Genomic DNA, 16,787 nt, shown 5'->3' with positions numbered 1-16,787 from the left:
GTTGGGATGGGGTCACCCGCACTCAGCTCCCCTGCACCTCCGCTCAGCGGCGATGATCCGAAATCATCACCCGGAGGGGGTTTTAGGAACCAGATTTTTGGAAATGTCACCGCAGCCCCTGCCAGGCCATCGCCGCCACCGAGCACAGCTCCCGCTCAGGCTGCAGCTCTGCAGCACCGGGACGGAGGCCTGTCACTCCCCGGCTGGCACCAGCGCTTTGTAAACACTGCCCTTGCTTTGTCCATGCTAATTACTTGGTTTTTCTTATCGAGTACGTTTCCCAGCAAGCACCGTTCTTGCACCACGCTCACCTGCAGTTTTCTGGTCAACTCTTCGTGAAGCAACAGCTTCAACCTTGAGCAGATGCAAAGGCCACGGCTGGCACAAACCCTCTTCTTCGGTTTGCTCTGACACCCACCTGCGGGCACCACTTCAGCGCAGAGCTCCCCGGAGCAGAGCCATCCTTCCGCGGGAGCTTTGTGGATAAACACTGCTATTTTGACCAGGATCTTGAAAGCCACTCTAGAAATCAGGTTTATGCACTTACTGTGCAATAGTAGGTCCTCCAAAAGTTTTACAGACTGAACTCCTCGGCGCTGATTAACGGAGGTCTGCTAACGAGGGCGAGAGGGCGTGAGCCACCAAACCCAGCGCTCCTGCAAAGCCTACATGGGAACCTGGCTTACTTTTCACTGTGAGAAACTCAGCTGTTGGTTTAAAGTTAGGCACTGATTATCTGCCAACAGCCACGCTGCAGCACTAATTAACGAGATGCATAAACAACCGCTGGACTACCCTTGTTTCAGCCACGTCATAGAGCTTCTCTCTTCCCCCCTTACCTGACAGGTAAGACAGCAGAGCCAGGTTTAGGTCTGGTTTTGCTTTCTCCTTGTTAACACCACCAGTTTAACCTGATGCATCCCACACTATATCTGAAATGAAATTTTCTTCCAAAACAAGGATCTAATTGCTAGAAGTTAATGGCAGCATATTGGGTATTGACTGAGTTGTGATCCGCATTTATTCACCCATAAAGCAGAGCGGGTAAATTATGCACAATGCCTACGGGAGAACACGTACAAGGAAAACATCTGGTCCGGGCTGGGGCTTTTGTTCAGCGCTCTTTGCTTTCCTCAGCCACTCTTTGCACAAGGACACGCGTAACAACAATGCTGGGACTTTAGACCTCTTCAACAGAACGCTGTTTTTTCCCCTTCTGCCAGCACCATCTGTTTCTACAGAGTAAACAGTGACGGTAGACAGGTTACACGCAAGGACATGTTTTAAATGAGACTCCCCATCCTATACCACTTAAAACGAGCACAAAGGAGCTTCGCCTACATTTCCCTCTCTTTTTTGTACCCAGTGTTCATAAAGCCAGCATTGACTCTGAAAATGTCAATACTAACAACAGATATTATTTCATCGTGACTGCTCCTCCCCTCAGCGTGTTTATAATGCAGTCAAGAGAGTACTTTCTTTTATTCCCACCATTCAATTCTTCTTTTTCATTTCAAGCACAGAATAAAAGTGAAATGAGTGGAAACCTATGTTTTCCCTGAAGTCGTTACAAACAAAATGCAAGTTTGTTCAATAGAAGACCATGATTTACTGACGGTTATTTTGAAACACGGATGACTGAACATAATAAAAAGACATTTGTAAAAAAACCAGCAAAACAAACAAATCTCCTCTTGAAACGCATCACTTGAAGGCATTGATTAAGGGGACACCGTGTGCCGGCAGCTCCTGGTGCAACTGACGGAACAACATGGCACATTTGTTCCTTTCCTGGGTCTTGCCTAGGGTGTGGAACAGCCGGGCTTGGAAGTAGAGAACATCTCTGAGCTGCTCTTTGCAGTCCACTTTGGCAAAGTACGTCTTGGCTTCGTTTAGATTCAGTATAGCAGATTCCAAAGCTGTGGAAGAAAGGGGGACAGTTGTATTTAAGATAATATCACAACAACTCCAATCAATACAGCTCCGTTCTAAGGAGTCCAATTATAAATTCCTCAGCTTTTCAAAACAATTTGTGTCTTAGCAACATGGTCTTTCAGCTAGTGTCTGTTATTCAGCTTTTACTGCAAAATATGAGTGTCAAAGCATGCAGATAAACAAGATTCCATTATAAACACGGCATCTGTTGAATAATTTCAAATTAATTTTGTTATCCAATAACTAGGTAAAACACTGCTGTATCATTTAAACTTCTTTAACAGCAATCGCGTAGCAGGACTCTGATATATACACCGGTTTGCACTTCTTAATTTCTCAGCGCAGTTTCAGTGAGGAGAACGACTCTTCACGCTACCTTCAATCTTATTTTGTGGAGCGTAGGAAGCTGCAGAAGCCACCTGACATTTGGCCACCAAGAACATGGCACAGCCTTTGTCCAGGACAGCTCCATGGGCCAAGACAGGTTCTATTGCCATGTGCAGAATATTCAGGGCTTGTTCAGGAATGCCAAGGATCAGCTGAAAGAGAAATACTTGCTGGTCTAATACTGGAATCCACTGGTAAGAGCAGCTTCTTCAGAGAAGAGCAACATAAGACACATCTGTTTCTAATAATGCAGACAGGGATGTACTTTTTTCCACATAATAAATCAAAATTTATTAGCAGAAATGAGCTACTATCTGAAATTATTAGGCACGGCTTCTCCACTGCAGTCAGTGCTGACAACCGGCTCAGAACAAACACTGTAACTGAACTCCATGACAAACATTATTTTTAATTCAAACGCATGCCGAACTGCGCTACTAGAAAGCCAAAATACTAGCAGAAAAAATAACAACTGAAGAAATGAAGGCAGGGCCAATTTATGCTTGCCTGCTTAACTACATGCAATAACTACACGTCTTAGTGATACACACGAAACTCAACTTTTAGCAACTTCCTCAAAAGATTTTACATTTAGAATATGCTTCTTCAGAACTAATAATTTAATTCCAGGGAGGCTGTATCCTTAAATCTCACAAGAGTAAAAAGAGCATCCAGATCCCCAGAATGAATGTTGCTCTACAGCCCTGTGAAAACACAGATCAGCCATACCTGGGAGAAAGCCAAGTTCAGCACAGTTTCAGAAGCCAAGTACTGCAGGCTGTATTCTCGAGAGAGGGCGAGAGCCTGCAGCAGGACAGGCAACGCTATGGTATGACACGAAGATCTCCAGTAGAGCTCTGCTATTGACAGCAGTACGCTAACCAAAACAAGGGGAAAGCATTGCAGACTCTTTGGATGAAAAACTTCCACTCATTTCCCAGTTATTCCATCCATAACGGTATTGATTTTATTATGAATTACGTTACTCCATACGCAGTAAACTTCAGTTACACCCTTAAGAGGGGAGGCCACTGACATACAAAAGATTAAATAACACTGTAACTGCTCTGACGGTTAGCACAAAGGTGCAACTACACACATACGTTTCTATTTCCTATTTATTTTGGGTGCAGCCTTTTCCTTCTTCCGCAAGCCTTCCTGAAACTTTAAAATAAGTTTACTGCCTTTTAGTTTACATATTAAAGATGACTAGGTTTCAATTCCACAACATTTGGAGGATTCCTCCATACCGTGATTAATAAATGAAATTATTTTGTAATCTCCAAACCATAGTAGGTAATCTGAACACCAGACAAATTGAACTGGTTGATTCTAATCACTGCGAAGTGGCTTTAATACTCTGAAAATGAAATACTCTTACCTAATCACCATCTCGGTGTTCTTGATTTTCTGGCAGTGGATCAACAATTTCTGCAAAAGTTTGTGTGCCTCTGACATTTGATTTTGGGCTTTCAATACAATGGCTTTTCTGCCGTGGTAGAAAGAAAACATCACTGGTCATATTTTTATCGTTTAGATACAATTGTGCTCTTCAGAACACAGTAAAATAGGTCTCTATTTTGTGACCTCGGTTTCCTGTAACTGCAGAATGGCGTTCTGACAAAGCACACGCATGCTGTACACACCAGCACCTCCGATTCCAACTGGACAACTCACAGGAAGAGAGGATCAAACTCATAAAACAGCTTTAGACAGAAAACAGGGATTGCCAAAACCAGAGGCCAAACAGGCAGCAGAAGTGGGAGGGCATGCAAGCTAGAAAGCACAAGTAATTATTTGTAAGGAAAACAAGTATGAGGTAAAGTAGCTAAAATTGGCTTGAGCTAACAAGGACACGGAGCAACTGGGAAAGAGCGAGAACAGGGAAATAAGAAACAAATACACAGCAGCAGCGGATGCATAAAAACACTCCGAACCCATACACTGAGCAGTATATTTAAAGACCAGAGAAATCACAAACAGTCCAATTCCAGAAGGACAAGCATCAGGTCCCACAGCTTGAATACCCATCTTCCAGCTTACTGGCACTGGCTACGTTTTCAGGTGTTTTGCCTCATGGAAAATCAACAAGAAATTGCTCTTAACAGTAAGCCGGTTTTCGTACTCACCAAATAACAAGTTTTAACCCTACCTATTTCTAACATGTCATTCTCATTTAGAAACAAGAACAGATTAAGGTGAGAGAAAAATAATATTGTTCCATTTTGTAGATGCAGAAACCAGGACACAGATGAAGAGGCTCAAGCTCTTCCGTCGCAGAGTTGAGGCTAGGCCCGAGATCCCCACCTGCTTGACACAAAATTCCGCTTTGCGCTTAGGTTTGAGTACAGTTACCACAGCAGATTTTGAGGAAGTATTTTGTGTTCTTGCAACAGATCTACAGCTCTAGAACAACACGGACTTCAGCAGTGCTATTCCAGCTCTTAAAATGCCCAGAGAAGCAACCAGAAACTATGACTGCAGGACATACTCTAATGGAATAAAGCACTCTGGGTTAGACACCATGACCGTAATTAGCTCTGGACAGGGAAGAACACGTAAGCACACGCGACTGACAGCAATCATTTTGCTAAATCTTTTGTTACCTTCATGGGACACACCTGCAAGTGTATGCGGATGGATGATTTCTTACCTGTATACGCCTTCAATACTATTCAGTGCTGTAATTCCTGCTACGAGAGAATCTGCTGTATGATATCTGCCATCATTCATGGCTCGCTCAAACTGTATTTTCTGATCAAACAGCATCCAAAGCTAAAAAAGAACATCCAGGAACAAGTTTTAGAAGTTGTATCTGCTCATTTTCTAATCCCAAGTTAGAACTTCATTTTTATTTTCCCCTGTGGATATTTATGTCTAGAGACAACTAACTCCGCTGTCCAGCTACTGGATTTACTAAATTATTGTCCTCAACAGAAATGCTCAGGTCTGGATTAATGTTTCAATACTAAAGCTCACCTATTTGACTGCATTTTAAGTAAAAAAGCTCTTTTAAATCATTACTAATGCTTTCAAACAATAGACTTGTTCTGTAGCAAAAAGAGAAGGACCAAACTATATTTAATGGAATCTTGAATACGTCAATGTAAATGCTGTCTTATAGACTCATATGTGTTTCCCAGAGTCACAAAAAGAACGGCCTTTTCTCTCAATTATTTCTGGATTGTAAATATACCAAAATGCATAGTACTAATTAAACAGAACTTCGAAGTTCCAAATCAATGCATAGCACTTAATTCCTATACGTGCTCATGAAGGAGATGTATATTAGTCATCAACAACATTTCTATTTTAACAGCCTTTTCTCAGGAGGCTATAGTAAAATAAATGTTTCGCCAGTTTTAAAACAACAGAGGCATCTTTTTCATGCTTTTGTAGAAAGGTTTATGTTACATGGCTTCCCATGGGGTCACAAGTCAAGTGAAATTAGCTCAAGGCATACAGAGGAAAGGATCCCGAGGCAATGGAATTCAGATCCTATGGTATAATAGTTACGTAATTTAAAGGCTAAATTATTAGCACTCTACCTGTGCGTGCTGACTGTTGGGAGGGAATCTTTCCTTTAGATGTTTCAGTATTTCAGAAGCAGCTGCAAAGTATCCCTGTAACACAGAAACAGCACTGATAAACGTATGCTGGGGCAAGCACCACTCCCCTTGATTTCAACACAACCTCCATGGAAAGAACTCGCCGAGCAGAAACCCTGCATTTTCCTCACCCCCAACGCAGACATTAAAGGCAAAACAAAACACAAGTCAAGTCTCACGCCCTCCGTCAATAACACCCACGCGTCCTCTCACCCAAATGACATTTTGAGCCATAAACCTCACCTGCTCTGCGTGCAGCTCAGCCAGGTGACACAATACTACGGCAAAGGACTCCGTGTTATTCTGCTGAACGCCCACGTTCACAGCCTCCAGACTGTTCATGCTCAGCAGTGTTTGGGCTTGTTGAAGTGCCATGGTGCTTGTGCAAGAGAAACATCTTTTAGCTTTCAAGCAACAAACAACCACCATTTTTAATCTATGGTCTTGTTATGACAAGAGTCTACATTTTCTGGTAAGCCTGGGGGAGAACGAAAACTTGTAAAACAACTGCTATCCAGGAACTCTGGACCCTGCAGGCACATCAGGTGCTACATACTGAAAGCTGCACACAGTCCAGGCACAGAGATGCTGAAAATGGGGGCACAGGAACAATTTAAGCACTATTTGCCACTACTAAATGGAAACTCAATCTCTTCTCCGGACTGTTTTAAAAGAACATGAGAGAATGGAAATAATTGCACTCAGCCTGTACTGAATCACAGTCTGATTGCTTTATTTCAGTGCACTGGAGAGACATAGTCACTTGTTACACCTATATAAATAACTCAAAATGCATTATGTGCTAACAAGTACAGTGAGCTAACTCGAGTTCCAAAGAAACAAAATACCTGCGGCCGTATAATCTCCAAATGGCAGTCTTCTGCGCTATACTAATATCAATAAGCTCTGACAAGCTGTGTTTCCAGTGCAACAGATCAGAATCTTTTAAGGCATCCATTAGTTTGTTGGCAGCCTTTCCTGCAAACGCTCTTTGCTGAACCAAGGACTGTATTCCCAGGGAAGCAAGGTACTGGGAAGAAAAAAATAAAATACTAACAGCGTTGAAAGACAATAAAGTACACTATGCTTGCAAATTACACTGGAACAAGAGTTCTAAACTAAGAAAATAATCCCAAAGAAAAAGATGTGAAGTTATTCAGCACAGACAAAGGAACACTGCTCCAGGCATTTCTTTAAATACCCACTTACGCACACCCACACATATGCGAATACCATTTTGCTAGATGTGAAAGGTACTTTCCACTCCCCCACACAGATGTCTTAAAGAGGATGACAGGACTTGTACCTGGATTTCTCCAATGATGAAACAGCTGTAAAAACACAGAGCCTCCCCTCCCCTTCCCCGCCAAGTGGCCATGTCTGCTTTCATCTCCCAACATCAACAGTTTAGTTCCTTTTAGAACTATTCTCTTAACAAAGAGATTACAGATCTTGGGGAAGACAGAACAAAACACCAACAGCCAGCAGATTCAGGACAGAAAACTATCTAAGGGGAGGGCTGCCTAGCAAGATTTCACAGCTGGGACAGAGCCATACAAATAAACATGTGTTCAAAGCTCTGCCAGAGGCATCAGCACTGAGTTTCAGGGAACGCGGAGGCGTAAGAACCTCCCTTGAGCACCAGCAGCTTGTGCTACAGGCCTAAGGCCGAAATGGTGCACAGGGCCGGGCTAGTAGCCACAGAGAGTTCTTCTGTCTGAAAAGCAAACAAGTTAGAAGGAAAAAAAGTGAGCCTTGCAATAATGCACTGGCATTAAAGCAACGGAACTCCGGTTTGTTAATATGAAGATTAAAAACAGTAGAAAGAGCTAGATTTTGGAGTGTTAAAATAGACTTGTTTAAATTCAGTTACATATTGTGAACAGACCAGCCACAAAACCCAAAACCCTCTCATGCATGCTCCCCTCACCAGATGTGTTTCTTGTAGAACAAAGTTAAAGATAAATGAAATGCACTTACCGGCAAACCAAAATGTAAAGATTTGTTTACAGAGTGCTCCAGCAGAACACAGCTGTCGAATATCTTCTGCTCCAAGATGTACAACCAGCTCTAGCAAGGTAAAAAGTGAAAACCTCACTGCAAATAGCTAATGGTTGCAGCACTTTGAACTTCTCTTACTTTTTGCACAAAAACTCACTGGAAATACAAACCACTCTTCAGAATTAATACGGTACTATGGAAATATCTATTAACACAGCACACCAGAAGTGCAGGTAGGCTGGGACACTGGCATGACAGCAGTCAGCGCTGGAGGTTCAGAGCAATGCACAGAAACCCCGTCATACAGCTAACTGTGGAAAGCAGCATCTCCGGAGTTTGATACCATTGATGCCAATTCATTATAACAATAAAGTTAATTACAGAACAAAACACAGAAGAATCTAAGTCTTTTCCCCCTCCTTTTTGTTTGCTCAAAAGAAGGCTGATTTCTCTTTGAGAATCCAACAGGCAGTAAGGAGGAAGTTTATTACATACTTTTTCCTCTTTAAAACATGTCAGACTAAACGTCAAGCTTAGTACTGAGATCTGGGTACTCTGGTATCACAAGTCCTGTTTAAGAAAGCAATCCTGAGCTGCAAAAAAACCATCCCAAGATCTCCCTCACTGATCTCATGCTTGGCGTGACCCATCTGCCAGAAGCAATGTCACCACAGCACTGGATGGTCATTTTAAAATTAGTGATGCATTTTATGAGATACTACTGGAAAAGCAGTTCTGCAGCAGTTCGCTGAGCAAAGGTTCAGGTAACACCAACGTGACTTAACCTCCACGTCAACACAGTTTTCTTACCAGACAGTGCTGCAAGCAAACATGGTCGTTAGACTCCTGTGCGATTCGGATGGCTTCCTGAAGCGCAAGCTCAGCCTGTTGGCTATCAGCAAACAAAAAGGGAGAACATATTAGTATTCCCATAGTGCTTAAAGTACAGCATTACGATACAGAAGAGGAATACTGATCTAAATGATGCATATTGCACTCAGAAGATAACTCTGACTTAATAGGCCACATGAGAAAGCCTGTATTTTCCTCCCAGCACTTCAGCAATATATGCTAGTCTCAAGGATAATAAGCAAGACGACATCTGCAAGCCCCTACAGAAATGCAACCGTAGCCCCTAAGCAGGCTTTCAAACCCTGTACATGCCAATGTGTCGAGTTATTGTTTGAACAGGGGCAACGTTAAGTATCTGCCCTTGTAGAAAAAGTTGTTGCTCTCAGTTTTGCAGATGCCCTTGTCATCTGCTTTTACACAACGCATCCAGGCAGCAGTCAATAAATGCAAACCATACATGGAGATGGGTAAGCCAGCTTTATCAATAAAATGACACCCACCCCTATGGCATTTTAAAATTAAAAAAGCTCAGATGGCTTTTTTCTTTTAATCAGTCTTTTTCCAGATCCTCAGTTCTATGTTGACTTGAATGTTAACAGAAAACCAACCACACTCTATTGTGAATACAGCTGAAAATAGTCATGCATGTCCACTGACCTTTCTGAGGTCATGGAAATGTAGCAATTGAGAACTTAAATACCTAGGAAACAGTTGCAACCGGACACAGACAAATGTCAACTCTTACCCTGCTGTAGATGGCTCAGTTATTATGGAAACCAAATAAATGTCAAAACAAAATCAAACCAAAACAAATCAAGATTCCAAGAAAATTCCAACCGAACTACAGCTGTTATCAAATTAGAGAAAGCCCTTTCTTCTCCTGGACTGATTTGCAGAATGAACAATAGCTCTATCTATCAGCACTTACGAGATGCAACAAGACAAATTTTAGTTGCACGGTACAATATATTCACTTACTAATGGCCAAACCGGCAGTGCAGCGCGGCTAGATTCAGCGCAGCGTATCTCAGACTCCGACCGTAACCTTCATCCCCGTTGCTTTTGCTTTCTGCTCCGGTGAGAATTAAACGGTCAAAATAATGAAGGAGGCTGTGTGTTGAACTGAAGACATCTTGCACTCTGAGACTATTTAAGTAGCTTAAATAATGCTAAAAATTGAAGCAAAATCAGCTTTAACTATGTAGAACTACTAAAATTAAGTTTTTATTTATAATTACTACATATCTTACTGAGAAAGGTTGTATAACAAGTGCAACCGTGAAACACTGTATGGCCAGGAAAGTGCTTGGTCAGAAGCTGCAGCAATACTGACACTACTTGTGCAGAATTTCTGTAAATACTGGATAAAATTGGTTGTTTTCCCCAACAGGATCTTCCAAATGGTGTCCCACAGCCCAAGGTCTGGCCATCAGAATTATCCCACCCAGTCTGAAACCTCTCCCTAAGTAGAAGCCCTGTATTTATGTGCTAAGTGAGAGTGGGAATGGAGGCATGACTCTCACTGTTGTCTGCACTCAGGAAGATACTCAGAAGCACGAGCACTGCTTCCAAATGCCATGCAGATAGAAAGGAGATGCTAAAACTATGTATTTTCTTCTTGGCATTGAGATCTGGGCAGGACAATTTTTTGCGTCAGAGAAACAGAACACTGGAGAAGACTTCTGGAGTTGTGAACTCCAGCTCTTGCTATGGCAGCCCTTTCAAGGATATGAAATGGGAGCGAGGAAAATCCTGTCTGCCTCAGCTCAGGGCTACTGGGAGGAAGAGTCAGAAAATAAGGCAGGAAAGAGTTGACTGGGACCTCATGGAACTTGCTCAAGAATAAATTGTCTAGGAACAAGGCAAATGCTCAGAGCACAGGTCTGGAACCAGCTCTCAGTGTGAGTTGTCTACTGCTTTCAGTACAAATTGCTGTTAAGCACCAGAAGTAAAGTGAACATCAGTGAGCAAAATCAACAAGTGCTGCACTTCATACTGATTTTTAAACTGTGGGAGTATGAGGCCTGAAATGTCTTAGGAAAATATGAGTAAAAAAGAAATAACTTTTAGATTTAGTTCAACAAGAATGCACTCACATGGTCCCAGCAAAATTAAGAGAATTATATCTGTGCATAGAGCTAGACATGTGGTGAAGTACTTAGCTTAATTAAGGTTTCTGTACCTTCAGGAGTTTCAGTCTGAATTACCAAACATTTACATGCAACTTGCTCACATTTTTATCATCTGCTTTTATTTCAATATAGAACAAATTACTCCCAAATAATCTCATCCTGGAGATAAGAAATCCTTTTACAACCCTTTTGGATGAAGAAAAAGATACTTACCGCTTCAGCAAAGTCTGGATTAAATTTTAACAAGTTGTTCAATTCCTTTTGTAAAGATGCTGGAGTAAGAGCCTTTGTTTCATCATTCTTTAATAAAGATGCCTGGAATAAAAAGTGAAAAGTAAAAGTAAGATTAACTCAAACTGGAGGATTACAAATATATTTTGATACGTGCTTGTCAGCTTGTTATCTGCTTGGAGAGAGCATTAAAGAAGATTTTGTAACAGCTCTGTCTACTGTGATGCTGAAACATCAGTGGCAGTTTTACTATACAGTATATTATAGCATTCACTCCCCAGAGATCAGAGAGACCAAGCAAAATAAAAGCTTATTCAAAGGATTGTTTAAAGGTACTTAAAGAATTCTGCTTAAGTTTCTCTTTGAAGAACAATGGGTCGCTCGCTGGAATGACATGGATCTTCTCACCAAAAAAAAAAAAAAAGTCAGGAAACTAAATAAAAGTAAATCCACAGTTTGCTTCAGCAAGTGGATCAATTAATACAAAATTACAATAATCTAGTTACTAGAATAAGCACTACTGAATACTGAATTATAAAAAGACTTCAAATTTCAGAACTCTCCTAAACATTCCTATTCCTCCATTACACCGTAATTAGGACGGGAAAAAAATTTTATACACACCAGTAACAGATACTCTACATAAACCACACCAGCTAAAAACCACAGTATAACAGAAGGTCACTGCAGTTAAAATCCATAGCTTGCACCAGATCACCGCAGTCTGTCTTGTCCTCTCATTAAACCCTATTTCTAACTCTGCTCCTGGATAAAGGGCTCCCTGTTCTGCAGGCATGTAGGGAGGCTGAAGTGCCAGCAACTGGAGCTAGATCACAGGGCTCTGTGTGCCAATGGTCCCAGCAACTGGAGTGGGGACCAGAGGTCAGAGGTGTGTGTCTGCGGTGCCAGCAACTGGAGCAAGTGAGAACACGTGTGTCAGTGGGTGACCACCGGTCAACATCAAGCCGAACAAGGCAGAAAGCAGGGTAAGCAGCTTGAGAGCCAAGTACTGAAACAGCTGCAAGGCTGGGCCAGGTACGTTCCTCTGAACAAGACAACTGCAGGAAGTCCAGGCCAACCAGGAGGTCCCAAGCCAACAGATGGAGAGATTGTGGGGCCTTTGGGTCAACCGAGAGATGTCTTTGTACGTGTGCCGTATCTTTCTGCTGGAGGCAACTGGAGACAAGACAATCCAGGGGTCAGTTACTTGATAAACTGGGCATATAAGCCCAGTTACTGGTGGAATTGAAAGAGAGAGAGAGCACACGCGTGCACATATGTGAGAGCGTACATGTGTATATATTTCACACTAATGGACCTTCATCCTCATCAGCCAGAGAGGATCAAACAGCATCCCACGGTGTATGTGCACAGATAAAACACTTTTAGCCCCAAGTGCTCAGATAGAGCAACTACGTGCAAGGGATCTACAAATCTTTAACAGATCTAAGAAAACATCAAGTCTGACACTGTGGGTAAAATTGAAAGTGAAATTCACATTATGAAACATTTACTCAACTTTACTCAGACTTAACATACCTGCTGAGAAAGAAAATATTCTGCTTGTTTCTGGGAAAGAGGCCCACTGCAAGATATCTCTTCTTCCCTGATAAAAAAAGCACTCTGGTTAGAAACAAGGGCAATGAAATATCATACAAGGAAATGTATTTTATCAGACACTACATGCTTTTGCTTTATAAAGTTTTATCAGATGGTACAGCTCAAAGCATGAAAGGAAACTAAAAGGAAAAAAACTTAATAAGGAATAAAATCTACTACATCAAAGTTAGCAAACCAAATGATTTCATACAGTTTAGTTGTAATCTTCAACCTGCAGAGACCGTGGTCAATATGAATGTTACCCTAAATAGGTAAAAAACCCCAAAAAAACAGCAGCTAGAAGATTTGGGGTTGACATATTCAAACGGCTTTGCTGTTTTTTTTTTTTTTTCATTTCTTCTGAAGACAGTCACAAGGAAATCAACTGGCACTTTGTCCACATACATCACTCCAGAAAACAGCTGTGCTGCAAGAGCAGAGAAAAGTTTATCCCATGGAAAGACAGCAGCTGCAGCCAGACTCCAAAAGCTGTGAAGTGACTCATGCTGTAGCAGAGCACCCACAAGCACAAGTTTATATAAAGACGGTTTAGAACGTACATTTTAAATACATGGATACACAAAACGCTTTGGGGATTATTCTTACAGCGGAGCGTGTCTTTAGCAGGTGAAAAGCCTCAATATTTGCTTCTCATATTTTATGTAAATAAATGTGAATTCTTTTATTTGGAGAAGGGTGAAATGACCAACCAAAACCCCGAAGCTTAACTTTTCCTTAGTAAGCCATCTTTCCCTGCTGGAAAAAGAAGTGACCTCTCAAATAGCTTTCGCACAACCAGAGAAGTAATTCAGCAGCGGGTGCAGAGAAGGGAACTGCGGGCTGCATCTGGCCTTCAGCTCGTGATTCCCAAAGCGAGCGTGAGAATGGGGTACCGCCATCTTCTCTGAGGCGCTGAGCAGAGCTATTGCCATTCACCGGTGTCACCACGTGGTGGCACCAAGGAAACGGAGAGGCCACCCAATTCTGCCAGCGTGCGTGAGGCTTAAAGAAAAAAAAATACAGGCTTACAATACGCTACATCTCAACATCGCAGCTTAAGTCGCTAGTGACAAGACACACGTAGGGCCTAGATGAGCATTTGTGGAGCCTGGAAGGTTTAACAGGAGCAGCATCTTGAGCCGGACAAAGCTTAAGTTTACTTCGATGTATACAGAGGCAATCTGAAATAAGACTAATTCTCTTAAGAAGTGGGAAAGACTTTAATGCTAATATATCACCTTAAAGGTACATCAAGTTCTTCTTTCTCCATTTTCCCCTCCAGTTCCTCGGTATTTGTCAGCTCCATATCACCCTCATCGACTCCATTTTTTTTCTCATCGTTTTGAAAGTACTGCTGAAGGGCAGTGTAAAGTTTATAGACCTGACTAAAAGAAAGTTTATTGTATGCCAAGATCATGTGGCGCAGAAACAGACCTGCAAAGGAAAACATCTGTTATGTCAGCTGTTGTACGGTTCCTGTTTCAGAGAGGAGACTAGAAATCATAACAATCAGAAGCTTAAATTGCATTATTTAATTTTGCTGAAGAGTCTCGTCTCAGCCCACCAACTGACAAAAGTCAATTTTGCAGGCTGTAAATCTGGTATTAATTTAGTGGCAAATCTCACAGACTAGCTGATCACAGAAAAATTGTTAAGATCAGTAAGAACTGCACGATATGCAAAAATACTGGTTAATATGAAACATCTGAGCAAGAGAAGAATCATATTATGCAATCTTCACACCTCCCCAAAAAGAAAAACAAAGCTCTATCCCAAGTGAATTACATCAATGCTATATCACATCAAATACAGCCCATGGATAACAATTAGTTACCTACTACGCTTGTTTTATGAACTTCTGGCTCTGTCCCTGTAAACGAATCTGAAAGGTCATCAAAAAATTGTTCCATATCTTTCAGTTCTCCTTCTGCCATAAGTTTTAACCTAAACAGGGAATTAAAACCACATTTTTAGGGTACGAATAGTATGCATCAAATAAAATGTTCTTCTATTTCAGGTACAGATGAGTAAACACAAACAGAATCCAGCAGTAGCTAATTCATGAGGCCCAGAAGGTTTTTATCCTCATGAGCCAAGTCAAAACACACTAAATATTAACAATAAGCCAAATAATAATCAAGTTTGGGGTTTTTTTTCTTTTTAATCAGTTTTTTCAATAAAGGGAACAATTAGAGAAGATTGTTTTTCTTCTAAAAAAGAATTAGGAACCCAAAATAGACTGATTTTTAAAACTGTTGCTGTTAGTACATGTCAAAAAAAAGATCTTCTGTATCATTAAAACAGATGGCCTCAATGTTTGGCTTGTGTGCCCATCAGAACTTGTTTATGAGAACCAGGATAACTGTAGATTTCATCTTTGCTCCAAATGTATGACTTTTTAAACTACACTTTTACACATTTTGGAGCACTTCTTCATACATATCAGAGTAGATATGGCTAATACAGAGCATGCATGTCACGGCTTTATCGTCTTTCATGTAATTACTGGTTGTAGCGGCCGTGTTTTCACGTTTCCAACATAAAATACTGACACCACAAGAGGGAAGGAGCCAGCTGAGCAGTGCAAGCGGTTCTTTGGCCCCCAGCAGCGGTACAGCCTATCTCGCTGCGATTTCGTGCCTCCCTCCAGTCCGAGCCCACAACGGGGGCCAGAGCCCGGCCCTCAGCAGCTCTCCCTCACACTCCCCGATCGCAGGGATCCGGTTTCGAGGTTTCCCGAGGGGATGCGCGGCCCCGGCGCCCACCTGATGTGCACGGAGCTGGCCAGGTGCGGGCAGGACTCCTCGATGGCCTTGCGCAGTCGCGACAGCGGCATGTCAGGGCCCTGGGGAGGAGAGCGACATGTCGCGACAGGCTACGACGCGTTGGGCTCGCCCGCCCGCCCGCCCGCCCGCCCTCCCTCCCGCTCAGGCCCAGGCCCGCCCCCGACCTGCAGCAGCGGCAGCAGCAGCCGGTTGAGCCGCCGCCGCTCCAGCAGGCCGAGCTGCGAGCCGGCGCGGCCCAGCTCGCTCAGGAGGACCAGCAGCGCCATCTTGTAGGGGGTGACCCAGTCCTTGATGCCGAAGACGTTGGCGTGCACCACGCCGTTGGTCATCATGGGGTTGAAGTACAGGCTCTCGTGCACGCTCGCCATGGCGGCACCCGGCCGCCCGGCCCGCCACCCCCGTCGCCCGGGAAACCGGCCTCGCCCGCCGGCCAATCGCCGCCTCCGTCGCCATCACGCGGGCCGCGCGGCGGCCAATCAGAGGCGGAGCTGTGCGCCGCCACTGCGGGGCCGGCTGGCGGGTCGAGCCCAGAGGAGACGTTCCGGGGAGAGAAGGGTCCGGGCGCCGCCGGCTGGAGGGGCGCGGGCGGGCTGGGGTCTCCTCCGCTCTGCCGTTCAGCCGGGCTGCGGCGAGCTACGGCCAGGGCCTGCGTGGGTTGGCCGCAGACCGTTATCCCCCACAGCCCAGCGGCTGCTCACCTCCCCTCCATTGCCACGGGCCTCCACACTGCTTCCGCCGCAGCCCACTATTGCGATGCAATAAAGATATTTCCACATATAACTTTTTATTTTCTCACTAATTTGTTAAATGCCTCCATTAAGGCATCATGTTCCCAAATAAAATACTCCAGTTATTATAACAGTTCTCTTTTTTTTTTTCAGTCAGAGCAAAACAAAACTCAGTATTACTACACATCTGCCTGTCCCCGGGGATTTCGGCGGAGTTCCTCCTGGTTCAGGCCCAGGGGTGGTGAGAGGAGGAGGAGGCGAATCAAGCTTGGAGTAAGTTTCTAGAATACATCTAGATTTAATTAAAATGTTTGATGTAGTTAGTTGTTGCTGGCATAATTAATGATAGCTTCCTGGACCTCAGTGAACTGCATGCTCACTGTATCTGAATATAGAACCCAGGGAACAACTACAGCTCTTGTGGCGTAAAGGTCAATTTACTGACATTTCCTGAAAATAAAGTGTGACGGCTTGGGCGGAAACACTGACACAGCGGAGCGGCTTGGCAAGGAGGGGTGGGAGATGAGA

The 16,787-nt window shown here is 43.2% G+C and overlaps 1 protein-coding gene across 1 annotated transcript; it reads right to left on the bottom strand.

Annotated features, from left to right (window-relative positions):
- Positions 1-992: 992 nt before the first annotated feature.
- On the bottom strand, positions 993-15,906 carry ANAPC5 (anaphase promoting complex subunit 5). Its single transcript, XM_086761874.1, has 17 exons — positions 15,696-15,906; positions 15,511-15,590; positions 14,580-14,689; positions 13,984-14,179; positions 12,686-12,752; positions 11,129-11,230; positions 9,762-9,952; positions 8,742-8,823; positions 7,911-8,000; positions 6,779-6,960; positions 6,174-6,309; positions 5,871-5,945; positions 4,976-5,097; positions 3,704-3,811; positions 3,052-3,199; positions 2,312-2,474; positions 993-1,919 (listed from the first exon to the last, which is right to left on the bottom strand). The coding sequence occupies exons 1-17, from the start codon at positions 15,897-15,899 to the stop codon at positions 1,705-1,707; spliced, it is 2,271 nt and encodes a 756-aa protein (XP_086618000.1). The 5' UTR covers positions 15,900-15,906; the 3' UTR covers positions 993-1,704.
- Between the last annotated feature and the right edge of the window lie 881 nt (positions 15,907-16,787).

The sequence above is a fragment of the Chlamydotis macqueenii genome, chromosome 17 (genome assembly GCF_036417535.1).
Source record: "Chlamydotis macqueenii isolate bChlMac1 chromosome 17, bChlMac1.mat, whole genome shotgun sequence".
In the NCBI taxonomy this organism is placed as follows: Eukaryota; Metazoa; Chordata; class Aves; order Otidiformes; family Otididae; genus Chlamydotis; species Chlamydotis macqueenii.
This window is presented reverse-complemented; position numbering and strand designations above follow the sequence as displayed.